This window comes from Nelumbo nucifera, chromosome 8, assembly GCF_055504915.1.
Source record: "Nelumbo nucifera cultivar China Antique chromosome 8, China Antique-T2T, whole genome shotgun sequence".
NCBI classification, from domain to species: domain Eukaryota; kingdom Viridiplantae; phylum Streptophyta; class Magnoliopsida; order Proteales; family Nelumbonaceae; genus Nelumbo; species Nelumbo nucifera.
Genome location: NC_142656.1, coordinates 19,651,317 through 19,665,916, shown reverse-complemented (window position 1 = coordinate 19,665,916; position 14,600 = coordinate 19,651,317). Strand labels below are relative to the sequence as shown.

Here is a 14,600-nt window from a genome sequence, read left to right as displayed (position 1 = left end):
TTCTGACAAAAAGCACCTCCATTCTTAAGCATTGATTTAGCATTCCAAAATCAACTTCGAAAATTTAGATTTAAAAAAAAAAATTGGAAAATGCTTGCCTTGATTGGAGCCAATTCCATCAGAGTCAGGTATATTTCAAGGTTTGCAAATGAATCACTTGAACCGATGTTTTAAAATTTATTCAGAATCGGAATCGTTCTGGCCACCGGTTTCTGTATTGATGGTTCAACCATTCAGTTTGAATGAATGGTTCATTCTAACAAAAAAAATTAAATTAAAAAATTAATTAAAATAAAAAATAGTCAAAATCATTAAACGGATTGAATGTCAACAATTCAACCACTTGGGTCAATGATCATTACGATTTTTTCTCTGTTAGAATATCCGGAAGCTTACCACATGGGAGGATGATGAGATCGATCTATTTTGCATTCACCACCAGCGAGATCAATCCACTCTTGCTACACTTCGAGCTGTCACAACTCAGAAGACAACCGCCTAAGTTCCTAACCCAACAGTACTCGTCATCGCCATGTCGTCCAGAAGCCTCCCTGAAGAAGTCGTCTTCGACATTCTCTATAGACTTCCCGTGAAGTCACTACTGCAATCTAAGTGCGTCTGCAAATCATGGTTCGCCTTAATCAGCGACCCTCGATTCGTCAAACAACATCTGAACCGAGTACTTGAAAGCATCACCACCCCCAACGACGATGGCGGATCCTCTAATTTCATTGTCGTCTCTTCCGGAACTGTCTATCACGTAGATGATGGTTCTGAGAGAGCAATGCATGATGGGTCGTCGAGAAAATTCGATTTGCCGTTTCAGGATTCTTTCAGATGGCCATGGGTAGCGGGTTCCTGTAATGGGTTGGTGTGCTTGGCCAACGAGACATACGATGACACCCTAGAAGACTTGTTTGTATGGAACCCATCTACCGGAGATTACATTAAATTGCCGGAAGCCCCTTTTGAGCTTCCTCCATCCTCCCTACTAATGTTTTGGCCTTCGGCTACATATCCGCCCTTGACGAATACAAAGTAGTAAAAATTGTTCATACTCTTGATACTTCAAGAAGACCAGGCGTCAATGGATCCATAATTCTGGTGCATACACTCGGCACTGATTTGTGGAGAAAGATTGGGGAAGACGTCTCTTTCCAATATCATTCCATCGTCTTTCTCTTGAGAGAGAGGCGGAGGAAGACGATGAACAGTATTATTGTCCATTTTCGATATTTTTCTAAAAAAGTTACTCTATTTTAATTATTTTATAAAAATGTAATTTTTTATTTATATTTAGGACAAAAAGTTGTGATTATCTACTAGAAACGCTATTTTTTATAATATACTATATTCTTATATTATATAGAATATAAAAATATATTTTATAATATATACGTACATATGTATGTATTTATATGTGCATGTGTTAATCGTAACAAGCTTGCAAGCTTTCAAGCCAAACTTTTTAAGTTCGAATAAGTAATCAAGCTTATCCAAAGGCTGCCTTTGGTTGTAATGCAAATGCAAATATATACAATACATATTTACCCATTTTTGGGTTCATGAATGCAAACACGGTTCACATTTTAAACTGTTTTTGCGTTCATCTTGTTTGTTTGAAATTGGTGCAAAAGTGTGGATCCATCATTAAATGCTCCAACTATCTTATGCTCCAATGCATTAACTTTGGTCAAAAAGTTAATTATCAAAAACACACAAAATTGTATCCAAAAAATAGGTACAGTAATGCTTTCTTCTCAGAGTACAAAAGTAGGAATGGCAACGGGGCGGAGCAGGGACGAAGAGCCTCTCCCCATCCCCGTCCTCATCCCTACTAACAAGGACAAGGTTATCCCCATCCCCATCCCTGCGGGGATCCCATTCCCCGTAATTTTTTATAATGTTAATAATTTTGTTTTTGTTTTTTATTTTATTTAAAAAAAAATAAAAATAAAATAATTAAAATTTACAATCTACTAAAAAAGATCCAAACATATTCAACCATATTTTTAAAAATCAATATATAAACGTATGTGTACATATATAACGTATACATACATATATATTAGTGGGGATCCCACGGGCAGAAATCGGGGTCCCCGCGGAGCGGGGAGTGCTCTCCTTGTCCCTTGCTAACAGGGATGAAAATTTCCCCATCCCCATCCCCATGGGGGGAAATCATCCTCACCCCCACCCCATTCAGGACGGATCCCCACAGAGATCAGGGAAATGAGGAAAATTGCCATCCCTATTCAAAAGTGTCGGAAAATATAATTTTTCTTTGATAATCATTACTTTTATACGTTTCAAACAAATGCTCGCAAATGCGAACCAAGCTACATAAATACCCCGGTTCGGCATTTGTATCGCAAACAAACGGAGCCTAAGGTTCAAACTCACCTTGAACTCGATTAGAATCGAACTCGAATCAAGCTTAATCGAATTTGAGATCGAGCTATTCGACAAGGGCTTGACTCAATTGCAGCCCTAAAAAGATGTAGTGGAAACACTAGAGAAATCCATATGAATAAATTTCAGGAAACGGTTATAATACATGACCTTGTAGATTTTGGCTTAGAAGAAACAAATTTACTCGAATAAATAAAGGCACTATCACTCTATCAGCACTCTATGAGAAAGATAGGCAAGCACTTGAAAATGCTGATTGACACTGTTGGTCCAATATTCCATGAATTCTTGAGAACACTTCTATGTAACATTTCCTTTCTTATCCCCTGGCTTATTTGACATAATCAACAGCTAATGTACAAAATGAATGTCATTTTCACATAAAACATTACTTGGAAAGAAAGGAGACATTTTACACCTCTTTTTGCAGGTATATAATGTTAGAATTCCAAAATTAGAAACTATTTTAATGGCTACTTTTCCATAGAGGTGTCTGCAGGTCCATGTTATCTCATATTGCGGAGTCAGACTCTTGGACACATCAGATTCCAACTCCTGTGTCTCTGTCCAAGAAAAACTGCTGATTGAAGAGTGATATGGTGCAACAATCAGTCTGATATCTGAAACATCATCAGAAACATGAAATACAATTTCAAGTTCTAATTCTGGTTCTAGACCTGATGAGGAAATTAACACAAAAAGAACAAATTGATCATTGTTATCCATCACAACATACATCGTAATTGACAACCCTTATCATCAACCCTGGATTCTTTAGGCCTCCAAGAAAAAGAGACCACCTGCAACCAAATTATTCATGGAATGTAAGCACTTGGAAATCTTTTTATAAAACATAGGCTCCTATCAATTATGAACTTAAATATTAGTTTTTTTCTTTTGTAATAGATTATATGGTTGATGTATTACAACTATTTCCATTTTCTATGAGTTTAAATTTTGCTTGAACTCATAGTATCACAGTTTTGAAGCTTAAGGTTTACAGGACAACTTCAAAACGTATTCTTTTGTTTATAACCTTGGTTTCTTAGCTTTGTTTAATGATTAGGAACACGATAATAATTCAAAAAGGTGTTCCTGTGAAGTGGGCTCAAGATAAAAGAAAATTCCCAAAAAAATAATCTGGTGACAGGTGAAACCTCTGGTAATGAAGTGGGCTCAAATGCAACTGATAAAGCAGTACGGAAGGATAAGGGTGTGGTGAATGCAAACCAGGTGTTTGACATGGCAAATTGCTCTTCGAGGCCAAACAAAGGTTTCAACCCTTGATATAGTTATAGTTAGTATGTCTGCATGTCTAGTGTTTCAATTTTAATTTTTCGCTCTAGTGTGTTCTGATCTTATTTCTTTAAAAAAATGTTATTTGGTTTGCAAAAAGCCAAAAACTTTGGAATGTGCAATCTTTTCATCAATTAAATTGTATGCACGAATAGCAACTTAAGCACAAAAGGGCAGGAAATACAATGTTTCTGCATCTTTTGCACCTACTGAGCTTCTATTCTTCAATTCTATTTCTTGATAGAAAGTGCTTCTTCATATTATTTTATGACTTCTTTCTTCAAGCATGATCTAGAGTATGCACAAACTCTATTTGCCCTCTCCTGCAATAGGAAAGTTCTGCTCTAATGATGGCTTCAAATGAATTAGCCACGTCTTTGATTTTTTTGAATTGTTGTCTAATTAACAAGTTTTTTCCAAATCTTATATGGGTTCTGGTTAGCATAATTTCCATGCTATGGTTTCACAATAACCAAAATGCGTGGAGAATGAGATGTTTTGGTTGTCAAGGATCTTAAGGTCAGATGTTATGGGTGATAGCAGATGGTTTGTTTTATTTTTATGCTTGCTTAGATTGATTCTTTTCATGTCACTTGTTCTGTTGGATGTCGATTCTTTGATCTGTATTTCTTTGTGTTCTGCATATCGAATTGATCCTTCTACCAAAAATTATGGATGTCTCAATATATAAAGAATGATAATGGAGAAGGATTAACAAATGGACTTTTACTCTACACAAGTACCAAATAAGTCATGTGTTACAGATAATAAGTATCTGGTTGTATTAGGTGCTATTTAACTAACACAATGTTACTAGCTGATCTGGACTGTCTTCAAAGATAAGCGTCCAAAAATGAAGAGGCACATAATTGGGATAACCATAAGGACCTATGACAAGTTCCAGTGGTGAAAATAACATTGCAGTATGACAACATATACCTGCCACTTCTCACATGTGCTTTAAACTATTGTTCCTCCAATCTCCACTAAGTTTCAATACACCATGTAGCCTACCAAAAGGTGCTATGACAAGTTCCAGTGGTGAAAATAACATATGACAAATACCTACCACTTCCCACATGGGCTTTGAACTATTGTTGCTCCAATCTCCACTAAGTTTCAATACACCATGTGGCCTAAGACTATGATGTTTAGATACATTTACATGCCTAGTGTTCCATAGTTGGACATAATACATACCCAATCCAACACAGGATACTGCATGGACACTTCTAGAGTATACTTTACATCTCCACATAAAAACAGTTAACCATAGGATACCAGAGAAAAGCAGATTGACATGGCAATGGAACTCGGGCAAAATCTTATCCATCTTTTCTTTTTTTTTCATTAGTTGTAGTGATGCCGATTGCATCAAGGCTTATGATCTTTGGTAATGGCCTCCAAGGTTTTCTCAAATTAGTATCTTCTATATACGGACCGATGCTTAACACCTTAGAGATGCATACTACCAAGTCCATTGTTAGCAACTCCTCATTTTAATCAATGTGGAAAGATAGCTTTTACTACATAAAATTTTTCTCTTCTACTCGTCTTGATCATGATACTAACTTCTCATCTTGATCAGTGCTTAACACCTTAAATATGCACAATACCTAATTCACTGTAACTCCTCATCTTGATCAATGGAGAAACATGATTCTTACTACACAAAACTTCTCTCTTCTACTCATCTTGATCATTGTATGGCTCCATTGAATATTACAGAATTACACTATTACAGTACAATTAAACTTCTCTGTTCAGCTTACACTAGCAGGCCTCAGCTGGACAACTATTAGGAATATGTTTATTAGGCACTGTATGGTAAGGGGAAAGAATATCAACAACACCATTCGAGAAAGGGAAAAAATAATCAGTTAAAGCTTGCATCATTGAGTTAAGTCTATTATCTGAAATTGTGACTTGTGAAGAATGTCAAGAAGCACAAAAAATTGGGACTATGTAAGTATAACTGCAGTACCCCTTTTAACAAACTGCACCTTCCAGACTAAAGGAGAAAATATTTGATAACACCATGAAGTACCAATGAGATGTGCAGTGATTACATCATGATGGAAAATGGAGTACAAAATCTAAGAACAAAACTCTTTGCTCCAAGAGACTATCACTTTCACCAGTAAGTTTTTAATGCTAATGGTTCTAGAAGTGGATATCTCAAGATCAATGATGATGGAAACACAATCATTCTAGAGTTGAAAGCATATACAAAATGCGCATGAATGAGTTTAAGGTTCTCTCATTCACTATTAATTTCAATTTTCAATATCACCTAAAATTTGCTACTTTCTAACACTACAGAGTAAAGACAGTTATTTTGGGAAATGAGACAAAAATACGCATAATAATAAAAGACAACTAGTAAACTTTCAATGATGATATCTGAGAACCAATCTATGGAAGTGGTAAAAAGAAGAAAGATTGAAGACCTTATTAAGAAGAAAATCCATCTATTTCTCAATAAAAGATTTGACAGTTCCCATCCACCGGATAAACTCAGTCTTATCTTTGTTCATCATATACTCATGTAAGAAAACAGCAAGTTCATCAGTTACCCCCCTCGCCTCCAAGAATTCCTGGAGTGAATCCTGAAGATCATCGCTCAAATCCCTGAATAAAAGAAAAAACAAATATGTAAACTAATTAGAATGTCGAACCAATACCAAACACGCTAAAATCATGACCAGGAAATTAAGAAAAAAAATAAGAATCAAACAATTTCATACTTAAAACCAGGTCCTGTATAAGGCGCCGCAGGCATTCCGTCACGCTTAAGCAAAAAAACTTTCTGAATCTCCAAGCAGTCCGGCCATGCAGAGCATATGAACTCCAAAACATCGCAACCCTCCACCTTGGAAACATCGACAATCAAGCTGATGTGAAGCTTCATGTCTTCCCCTTGGGCATCATCACCGGATTTAGGAACAGGAATGGACCCATCGAACATCGTAACCTCAATTTTAATCTCTTCTTTGTCTCCACATTTCCTTCTCAATCTAACCCACTGCTCTCCTGGCCTATCCTCCACCGTAAACGAATTGAATTCTGTAACAGGCTTTACTCCAAGAAAGAAATTCAGAGGTGTGGAGAGAAGAAAATGAACTAGTTAATCAATGAACCCAATTTAGCGAGAGAGATTATACCTCTTTGGAAGGGGCGTATTCCGACTCGTATTGAATCTCGGTGCGAAGGATTCTCAGTATGTTCCCTTCAAAGGCAGATTTACGCATCTCAGTGATGTAATTTCGCGTCTGGAAGACCTGGTTGAGAGAGTTGTGGAAGGGTTTCTCGATTTGAAGAGGAGATTGCTGTAGTCTAGAAATTAGGGTTTTGGGTGACGAAGGCAAAGAAGAAGACAGATATGCTCTTCGCGCCATCTGAATTAGACGGGCCATGATGGAGAGACGGTGCGTGTTTCCTGTGCTTCTGGCTGTGTGCAGTTTTGAACTATGGAGGTAAGGGTTAAGGAGGGTTTAGGTTCCAAGGCAATAGAAATTAGAAAATCTTGGCAGACTGTATAATCGAGCCGAGCCGAATCGAGTTTTGGGAGGTTCAATCTCGAGATCGAGCTCGACTAAAAACTCAGACTACTCAGTGGTCGATTGAGTTTTTCAGTTTCATATTCGATAATTCTTTTTCTTTTTTTTTTTTTTTTTTTTGCAAATTTCTTAAACCCTATGGTTTAAGCTAATCGACCACTCATCTTTTCTGTTTACAGTACCCCTAAGTTTTTTTATAATTGTTTAAAGCCTTTCTTGTGGTTAAGTTTTCATCACACTCTATTCACATGTGACATTATAATATGGCTATTTTTTTAAATTCCTAAAATACTCTTTTATGGTTCCACCCAAGATTCAAAAAATCGATACGATACGCCTCATATCGGGCATATCGTATCATATCTTTTGGGTTCTGATACGCCTATTTATAAGTATTTCGAGACCCCACTATTTTCTAATGACAAATATAGGTATTAAAGTTCCCAAAAACCAAATTTTGAAAAAAAAAATAAAAGAAATCATATTTCCATGTGGTTCAAAGTATCGATATGCCTCTGGGGATACGTAGAAGAGGCGTATTCGCAGAGGCGTATCAATACCTTGAACCATGGTTCCACCCCATCCCAATCTTCATCTCCAGTTCCATCTCTATCTCTGACTCCGATTCCGTTTTTTGTCTCCGCCTCCATCTTCAATTTCGTCTTCATCTTTGTATTTGTCTCCGTCTTCATCTCTCATTCTCCATTTTCCGTCTTCCCGTCTCCTTCTCTATCTCCATTTCTCCAACCTTGTTCTTTATTTGTAAGAAAAAAGTGTTTAGAATACTGCTCGGTCCGTTGACACCTTAAACATCATTGCATTGCCGGCTGGTGGAAGAGGGGACGAAGAGGAACTAACCAAGGAAAACATTAAGGATCCTTCATTCTCCATTGGAACCATAAGCCTTGGTGTGACAAAGAGAAAATCAAAGAGTCGTGAGGTGATTGGGGTATTTGAGAGTGATGAGCAATCTGATTTGGGAGTAAAGACTCCTAAAGATGTGAAGATACGCATGAAATTATCAACCCAGTTTGGCCCTTGATGTTTCAAGCAGTTGTCTAGTTTTTTAAAGATAAAATTTGTTCTTTTTCTGATACCCATCTACTAAAGGTTGCGTTTTGGTGAATGCCCATCTATTGGAAAATGAAATATTTTATTTTCTGATAACTTGTCTACAGGCATCCGAATCAATGAAAGAAATGGTTTTGGGTGTCTTGGAAACCTGAAGGAATCATTATGTGCAAGCTTCATATCCAACTCACCCATCAATCCTTATCAACTCCTCTGAGTCTACAATTTTTTGTCAACAATAAAATTTAGACGAACCAAAGTTTCATTCCCACCTAAGAAACTGTGATTTTGATCTCTCATGAATTTCCTTCGGGTTGGTAGAGATATTTTAGATGGGAATGGAGGAACTAAACGACAAGAGTGAGAGCAAGGGGTTGGGAGAAGGAGAGAGGCAGAAATGGTGGAATTGTAGTGGTGGGGATTGGTGACTGCTCTGGTTCAATTTCAACGATGATTGTGGAGAAAAAATAGGGGCGGTGGAGATTGAAAGAGTGCACTGAATTAATCACACAAAAACCCATCTTTATCATATGGGTTTTATTTTTGAAAATTTGAGGAATAATGGAGGGTAAATTTGACATTTCATTATTTTTTCGTTAGTGCTTAATGACGATGTCAATTGTGAGAAGCAATAAGGGTACTTTAAGCTAATATGTAAACAATAAGGGTAGAGTTAGTTAATTAGCTAAACCATAAGGGTAGTTTAAGAAATTTGCCCTTTTCTTACTCACCTTTGCCCCTGTAGCCTAGGGGCCGTAATTCAATTCTCCCTAACATCTTATAGCATTTTTTCTAACAATATTAACAATTCTTCTCAAAGGTGGTGTGAGCCAATAACAGGGCTCAAAACAGAGATCAGTTTCAATCAGTGTAAGACCCATTCGAACACCATTCAAACAGCCTTTATAGCCTTACATTGGGAATATCTCCATACTTATGTGCTTTATTTCATGAGGAGATATTCCCAATGCAAGACTAAATCTAGTTTCCTCAAAACCGCATCTGGTCTAGGGCTATTCAGTTATGTGTCATCCAAGTTACCACTTAGCTTATGTGCCAACTCAATTCAATACTTGTGAGTTATTCGAGTTTAATTTGGCCCATATCAATTATAAATAAATTAATATTATGAAATATTATAAATAAAAATGTATTATGAAACTTAATTATAAATTTATCTCTTTATATTATAAATAAAAATATATTAAAAATAATAGTTTACTAGAAGCTCAATTAGGCTCATGAGTTGCTCAAGATTGGGTATTATGAAGCTCAAATTCAGCTCGACTCAATAATCTTCGAGTCGAATCCAAGTATTTAGTGAGGCAAGCCCGAACAACTCACGAACTGGCTTGACTCGCTTACACCTCTAAATCAGACTATCCTCCAACACGCATCGACTGTGTAGTACACCAAATAACACACATGTTACACTAGGGAAAAAATGGAGTGGGATATCTCTAGTGTAGGGTTTTTTCTCTTTGGAGGTATTCCCCTCTCCAAATTTCTCTTATCCTACTAGTGTGTTTAGCTCTACTAGTGTATGTTTGTCCTAACTTTGGTTAGCATTAGGTTTTCACTGATGTTCCGATCTAATCCTCTTAGTGGATGAAGAGATTCAAAAGGTTCCTATGGAGTTTGAGGGAGAAGAGATTCCAAAATTAACTAGTGCAAAAGATGAGGCAAATAGAGTTTGGAATAGATTGTTTGTTTGTAAGATATTAACAAAGAAATAACTAAGTTTCAAAGAGGTATTCAGCATGTTCAAGCAGTTGTGGAGAGAACACAGGTTTCTAAAGGTTGATGACCTCGGTTAAGATGGGTGATTTCTCTTAACCTTCAAAACTGAGGTTGGTCTGCATCGAATTTTGATGTATGGCCCTTGGTCATTTACAAACAACATCATCTCGCACTATAATTACTAGAAAGGCTTAGTAATTTTTAAAGCTCCCCTATTCCATTTTGTCATCTAATTGCAAATTCATAGGCTTCTATTGGACTAGATGTCAAAGCCCATGGGAAGCAATTTTGGAGTAGTAGGAGAAGTTTTGGAAATTGCAAAGACTAAACAAAATAAAGTGGTGGTGAACTTTCTAAGGGCGAGAGTTAGAATACCCATTTCCTCACCATTAAAATAAGGGTATCCTCTTCAAAGAGAAAATAAGGACCCTTTATGGGTTGAGTTAGATATGAGATTACCTAACTTTTGCTTCACTTATGGAAATATTGGTCATATAAACCACTAATGCCTAAAGAGTACTTCGAAATGGGGTGTGAATAAATGAATTAAAAGTTGGCCGACGAAATGTGCCTCTAGAGTCTTAGGCCCATGAGTAAGGGTGGAGTTCCATAGTGGTAGGAAAAATTGAGTGATCATTGTTAGATTTGGAAGAGTTATAGCTCTCTATGGGGAAGAGATGAATTAGAAGTTCAGATGCAAAGAAGTGACAAAGTCGATGAAGGAGGTCGAAGAGGGGGCATGGAAAGAGAATTAGTATCCTAATATCATGTTGTCTTGGAGAGATTGGATGATTTAGGTATCAATAGAGAAGGTTCACGTCAAGGGGAGTGAAGGGCAAAAACTATAATCGAATCATCTAATGATTGCACACTACCCCATAATCAAGGTAAGGCTATGCTAATTGGATTGTTTCCAAAAAATACGTAGAGAAGGAGATTACCTAAGGCAATGGGGTCTATAGAAAGGGGAATGATGGATGGCTATATTCCTAAACTGACAGATACCTTAGGAAACACTCTTTAATCATTAAAGTTGGGCTTGGCCCACATTAGTTCCATAGTCGAAATAATTGCTAGCTCCCTTTATTTAGGCCCATATTACACCTAGTCCTAGGACCAAAAGAGAATTGAGAAAAGGCATCTAACCCCTATCTTATATGAGGTGACTAAGAAGCCCATAATTCTTGATGAACTTGAAAGCAGTGAGAAAGCATGTGATGTTTGTGATAATCTATCCCAAACAATAGAACTTATCCAACCTCGATACCCATCTATTGACTCATCAGCACCCTTGGGTGTTGCCGACAACTATGAATCTAATTGCTTAGAACTACTATGGCCTAGGGTAAGACCTTTGCAGTTCATGCTCTAAGGGAGGTCTTGCCTCACTTTAAACCAAGAATAATGTTCCTGTTGGAAACAAAAGTCCAATCTGAAAAAGGTGATAAGGAGGATTAGGTGGTGGAGTTTTGATCGGTTTCATTTAGTGGAGCCAAAGGAGATATCAAGTGATTTGTTATTAGTTTGGAATGATGAAACAAAAGTTGAAGTATTATTTTGTTTTAGGACCTAGGATTTCATTGGTGAGCCACCTTTATATATGAGGAGTCTATATGAAATCATTAGCACTTAGTGTGGGATTCCCTTTATTTTTTGGCGATTTTAATGAGATTATAAGCTTTCTAAAGAAGTTTGGAGGTGAATTGAGAAAGTATAAGGCTATTTAGAGAATGAATTGAGGAAGCTGGTCTATTAGACCTAAAAAGGTAAGGATATCGATTTACATGGCCAAATTGAAGGGAAGGCACATAGAATATCATTGGCTAAACAAGCAACTAGTTTCCCCTACATGGAGAGAGCTACATCTAAAAGCTATAATAACTCTAAAGGTGCACAAGTGCTCGAACCATTGCCTAGTGGAGTCAAGTGTTAATTTTTTTCATAGCAATGACGACAACCATTTTTATTTGAAACAGTGTAGGTTTCTCACCTATATTGCAATGAAGCAATTTAGTCTACTTGGAAAGTGAATTCAAAAGTCTTATAGAATCCTATAATGCGGTTGGTTGGAAAAATGAGTACATGTCAAAGGAGGTTGAGGTTAAGGAAGTGTAATGGTGTCATTTGGGCAAATTAGGAAGAGGATTATGGATATTAAATACTAATAGGAGGCTATTCAACAATAAGTGAAGAGTGGCTAGGATTGTCATTAGGAATTGCAACTTTAGAACCAACCCAAACAGGAGTTATCTAGGGAGGAGATTTGCTAATATCAAAAGTGAAGAGTAAAATGCTTAGTCAAGGGTAACAAAAACACTTGTTTCTTTTATCCCTCAACCCTACATTAATGGACTATGAATAGAATTTACAAAGTGCAAATGGAAAATGGGTCATGAGTCTCAAAGGAGGGTAAAATCGGATAAGTTCTTCTTTAACACTTTCAAGAGATTGGTGGATGGAACTTGAGTGACTTGAATGTTTGCTTTAAAAAAGCCTTATCTAATGAGATGAATATTGCTTAATAACCCCTGCTACTTGAAGAGGTCAAATCTGCAACTTTTAGTATTGGCCTTTTCAAGGCCCAATGACTTGATGACTTTCCTAGCCTATTTTATTAAAAGTTCTAGGATACATTTGGCTCCCTAGTGACTAAAGTTGTATAGAAGTGTTTTATGGATGCTACATTCCCCACAATATTAACAAAACTTATATTATCATGATACCCCAAACATTATAAACCCTAAAGACTTAATGATTATAGGCAAATTAGCTTAGCCAATGTAATTTATAGGACCATATCTAAGTGCTTAGTGAATTAACTTAAATTATTGATTGACAATCTTGTCAATAATTCTCAAAGTGCATTTATACAAGATAGGTTGATCATAAGCAACATTAGGATATCTCATGAAGGCTTATGATCGCCTTGATTGGGATTTCCTTTTGTAGTTTTTAGAAGCAAGGAATTTAAATTAACATTGGTGAAACATTATCAAAGGTTGTTTGTCAACAATGGAAGTCTTTCTCCTTTGTTGAACAGAGTTATTTGTGATTCATTAAAGCCCAAGTAGAGGGTTGCAACAAGGGGATCTCATTATCCCCCTATTTATTCATTTTAGAAACCTAAGCACTCTCATTTCTCTCTTGGGAGCAAAGTTGTAAATGGTGGTAGAATTAAGGGGTTTTGGTTCAAAAGGGGAGGTTAGACTTTAAGCCACTTACTATTCGTTGTTGACTATGTTTTTTTCTTCTTTTTTTGCTCAAAGCAAATTAGAAGACTACTTATAATTTCAAAGAACTTCTAAATTCATTCTTAGCAGTTGTTGGTGATAATTAATCTTTGTAAGTCTTTAATGCATTTTAGGCTCTCGTAATCCATTGGGGTTAGAAAGAATGATGTTTTTAATTTTTTGGAGGACAAAGTGAGGCAAAAGCTTTTAAGGTGAAAGAAATCTACTTATCATTATTGGAAGGGAGATTCACATAAAGCAAGTTCTTAGTTCATTGCCCACTTTCTCAATGAATTATTTTCAAATTTTAGAATTTCTTACCAACAACCTTAATCAGAAGTTGCAACTTTCTTTTGGGGTGATGGGGAAGCAAAGAAAAATTCATCGGGGGTGGTTTGCTTTATGTAAATCAAAATTAGTAGGAGTAGGATTTAGGGAATTATTTGCGTTTAAGAATGCTTTACCTGCTAAGCTAGCTTGGAGGCTTTTGAAGAAAGAGGGGAATCCTTTGTCCTAGATTATGAAGGAAATTTATTTTCCTAAATCCTCGATGTTGAAGACAAGTATGGGGCATCGCCCCTCTTGGGGTGGTGGAGTGTGATGAAAGGAATGCAATTCCTAAAAAAGGGTCTTTTATGGAGGATTGGCAATGGTTAGTAGGTGAAGATCTAGGATCAACCATGGGTCTTAATCTTTCTAATGGAAAATATCATCACCCAAGCTCCCCATTGCTTGGTATAGAAGGTGGTTAATTTGTTTCCAATCTATGTGAGTGGTTAGGACCAAACTAGGTTCAATACTCTTTTTCCCCTTAGGAGGTTACAACCATCTTGCCCATTCCAGTTCATTTACTTAAAGGAGTTGACATTGCTACTTGAAGGAAAATTTCTTGTAGAGGCTATTTTGCTAAATCAATGTATCTTCTAGTGTGGAAGGATTAGGAGGAGTAGAGAGGAGGCGAGAGCCTAGGACAAATTCATCTATCTATAGCTCAAATCCATAGGTATGAAAACAAATTTAGAGCCTCAAGTCAACCAAGAATGACACATTTCCTGTAGCAATGTTGTTTAGAAGTGATCCTAGTTAAAGAGGTTTTGACTTAGCATCATATAGAAGGAGAGCAAGTTTACCCAAGGTGTAAAGCTTACAATGAATCTATTACTCATATGTTGTTACAATGTCCTTTTTCTAGATAAGTATGGCTTGTCAGTTTTTTTGGTTATTTGAATTGATGATTTACCTTCCCATCATGTTGATGAATGTTTGTTATCCATTATTGGGTCATCCTCTT

General features: G+C 36.6%; 1 protein-coding gene and 1 pseudogene across 1 annotated transcript; one reads left to right on the top strand and one right to left on the bottom strand.

The window, feature by feature from the left end:
- Nucleotides 1–532: 532 nt before the first annotated feature.
- LOC104589072 (F-box/kelch-repeat protein At3g23880-like) lies at nucleotides 533–3,699 on the top strand (annotated as a pseudogene).
- On the bottom strand, nucleotides 2,569–7,321 carry LOC104589066 (uncharacterized protein At2g39795, mitochondrial-like). The gene is made up of 5 exons (XM_088892566.1): nucleotides 6,873–7,321; nucleotides 6,456–6,784; nucleotides 6,159–6,339; nucleotides 3,149–3,212; nucleotides 2,569–3,032 (listed from the first exon to the last, which is right to left on the bottom strand). Exons 1-3 carry the CDS (start codon nucleotides 7,122–7,124, stop codon nucleotides 6,180–6,182), a joined length of 741 nt encoding a protein of 246 aa, XP_088748692.1. The 5' UTR covers nucleotides 7,125–7,321; the 3' UTR covers nucleotides 2,569–3,032; nucleotides 3,149–3,212; nucleotides 6,159–6,179.
- Nucleotides 7,322–14,600: the final 7,279 nt, after the last annotated feature.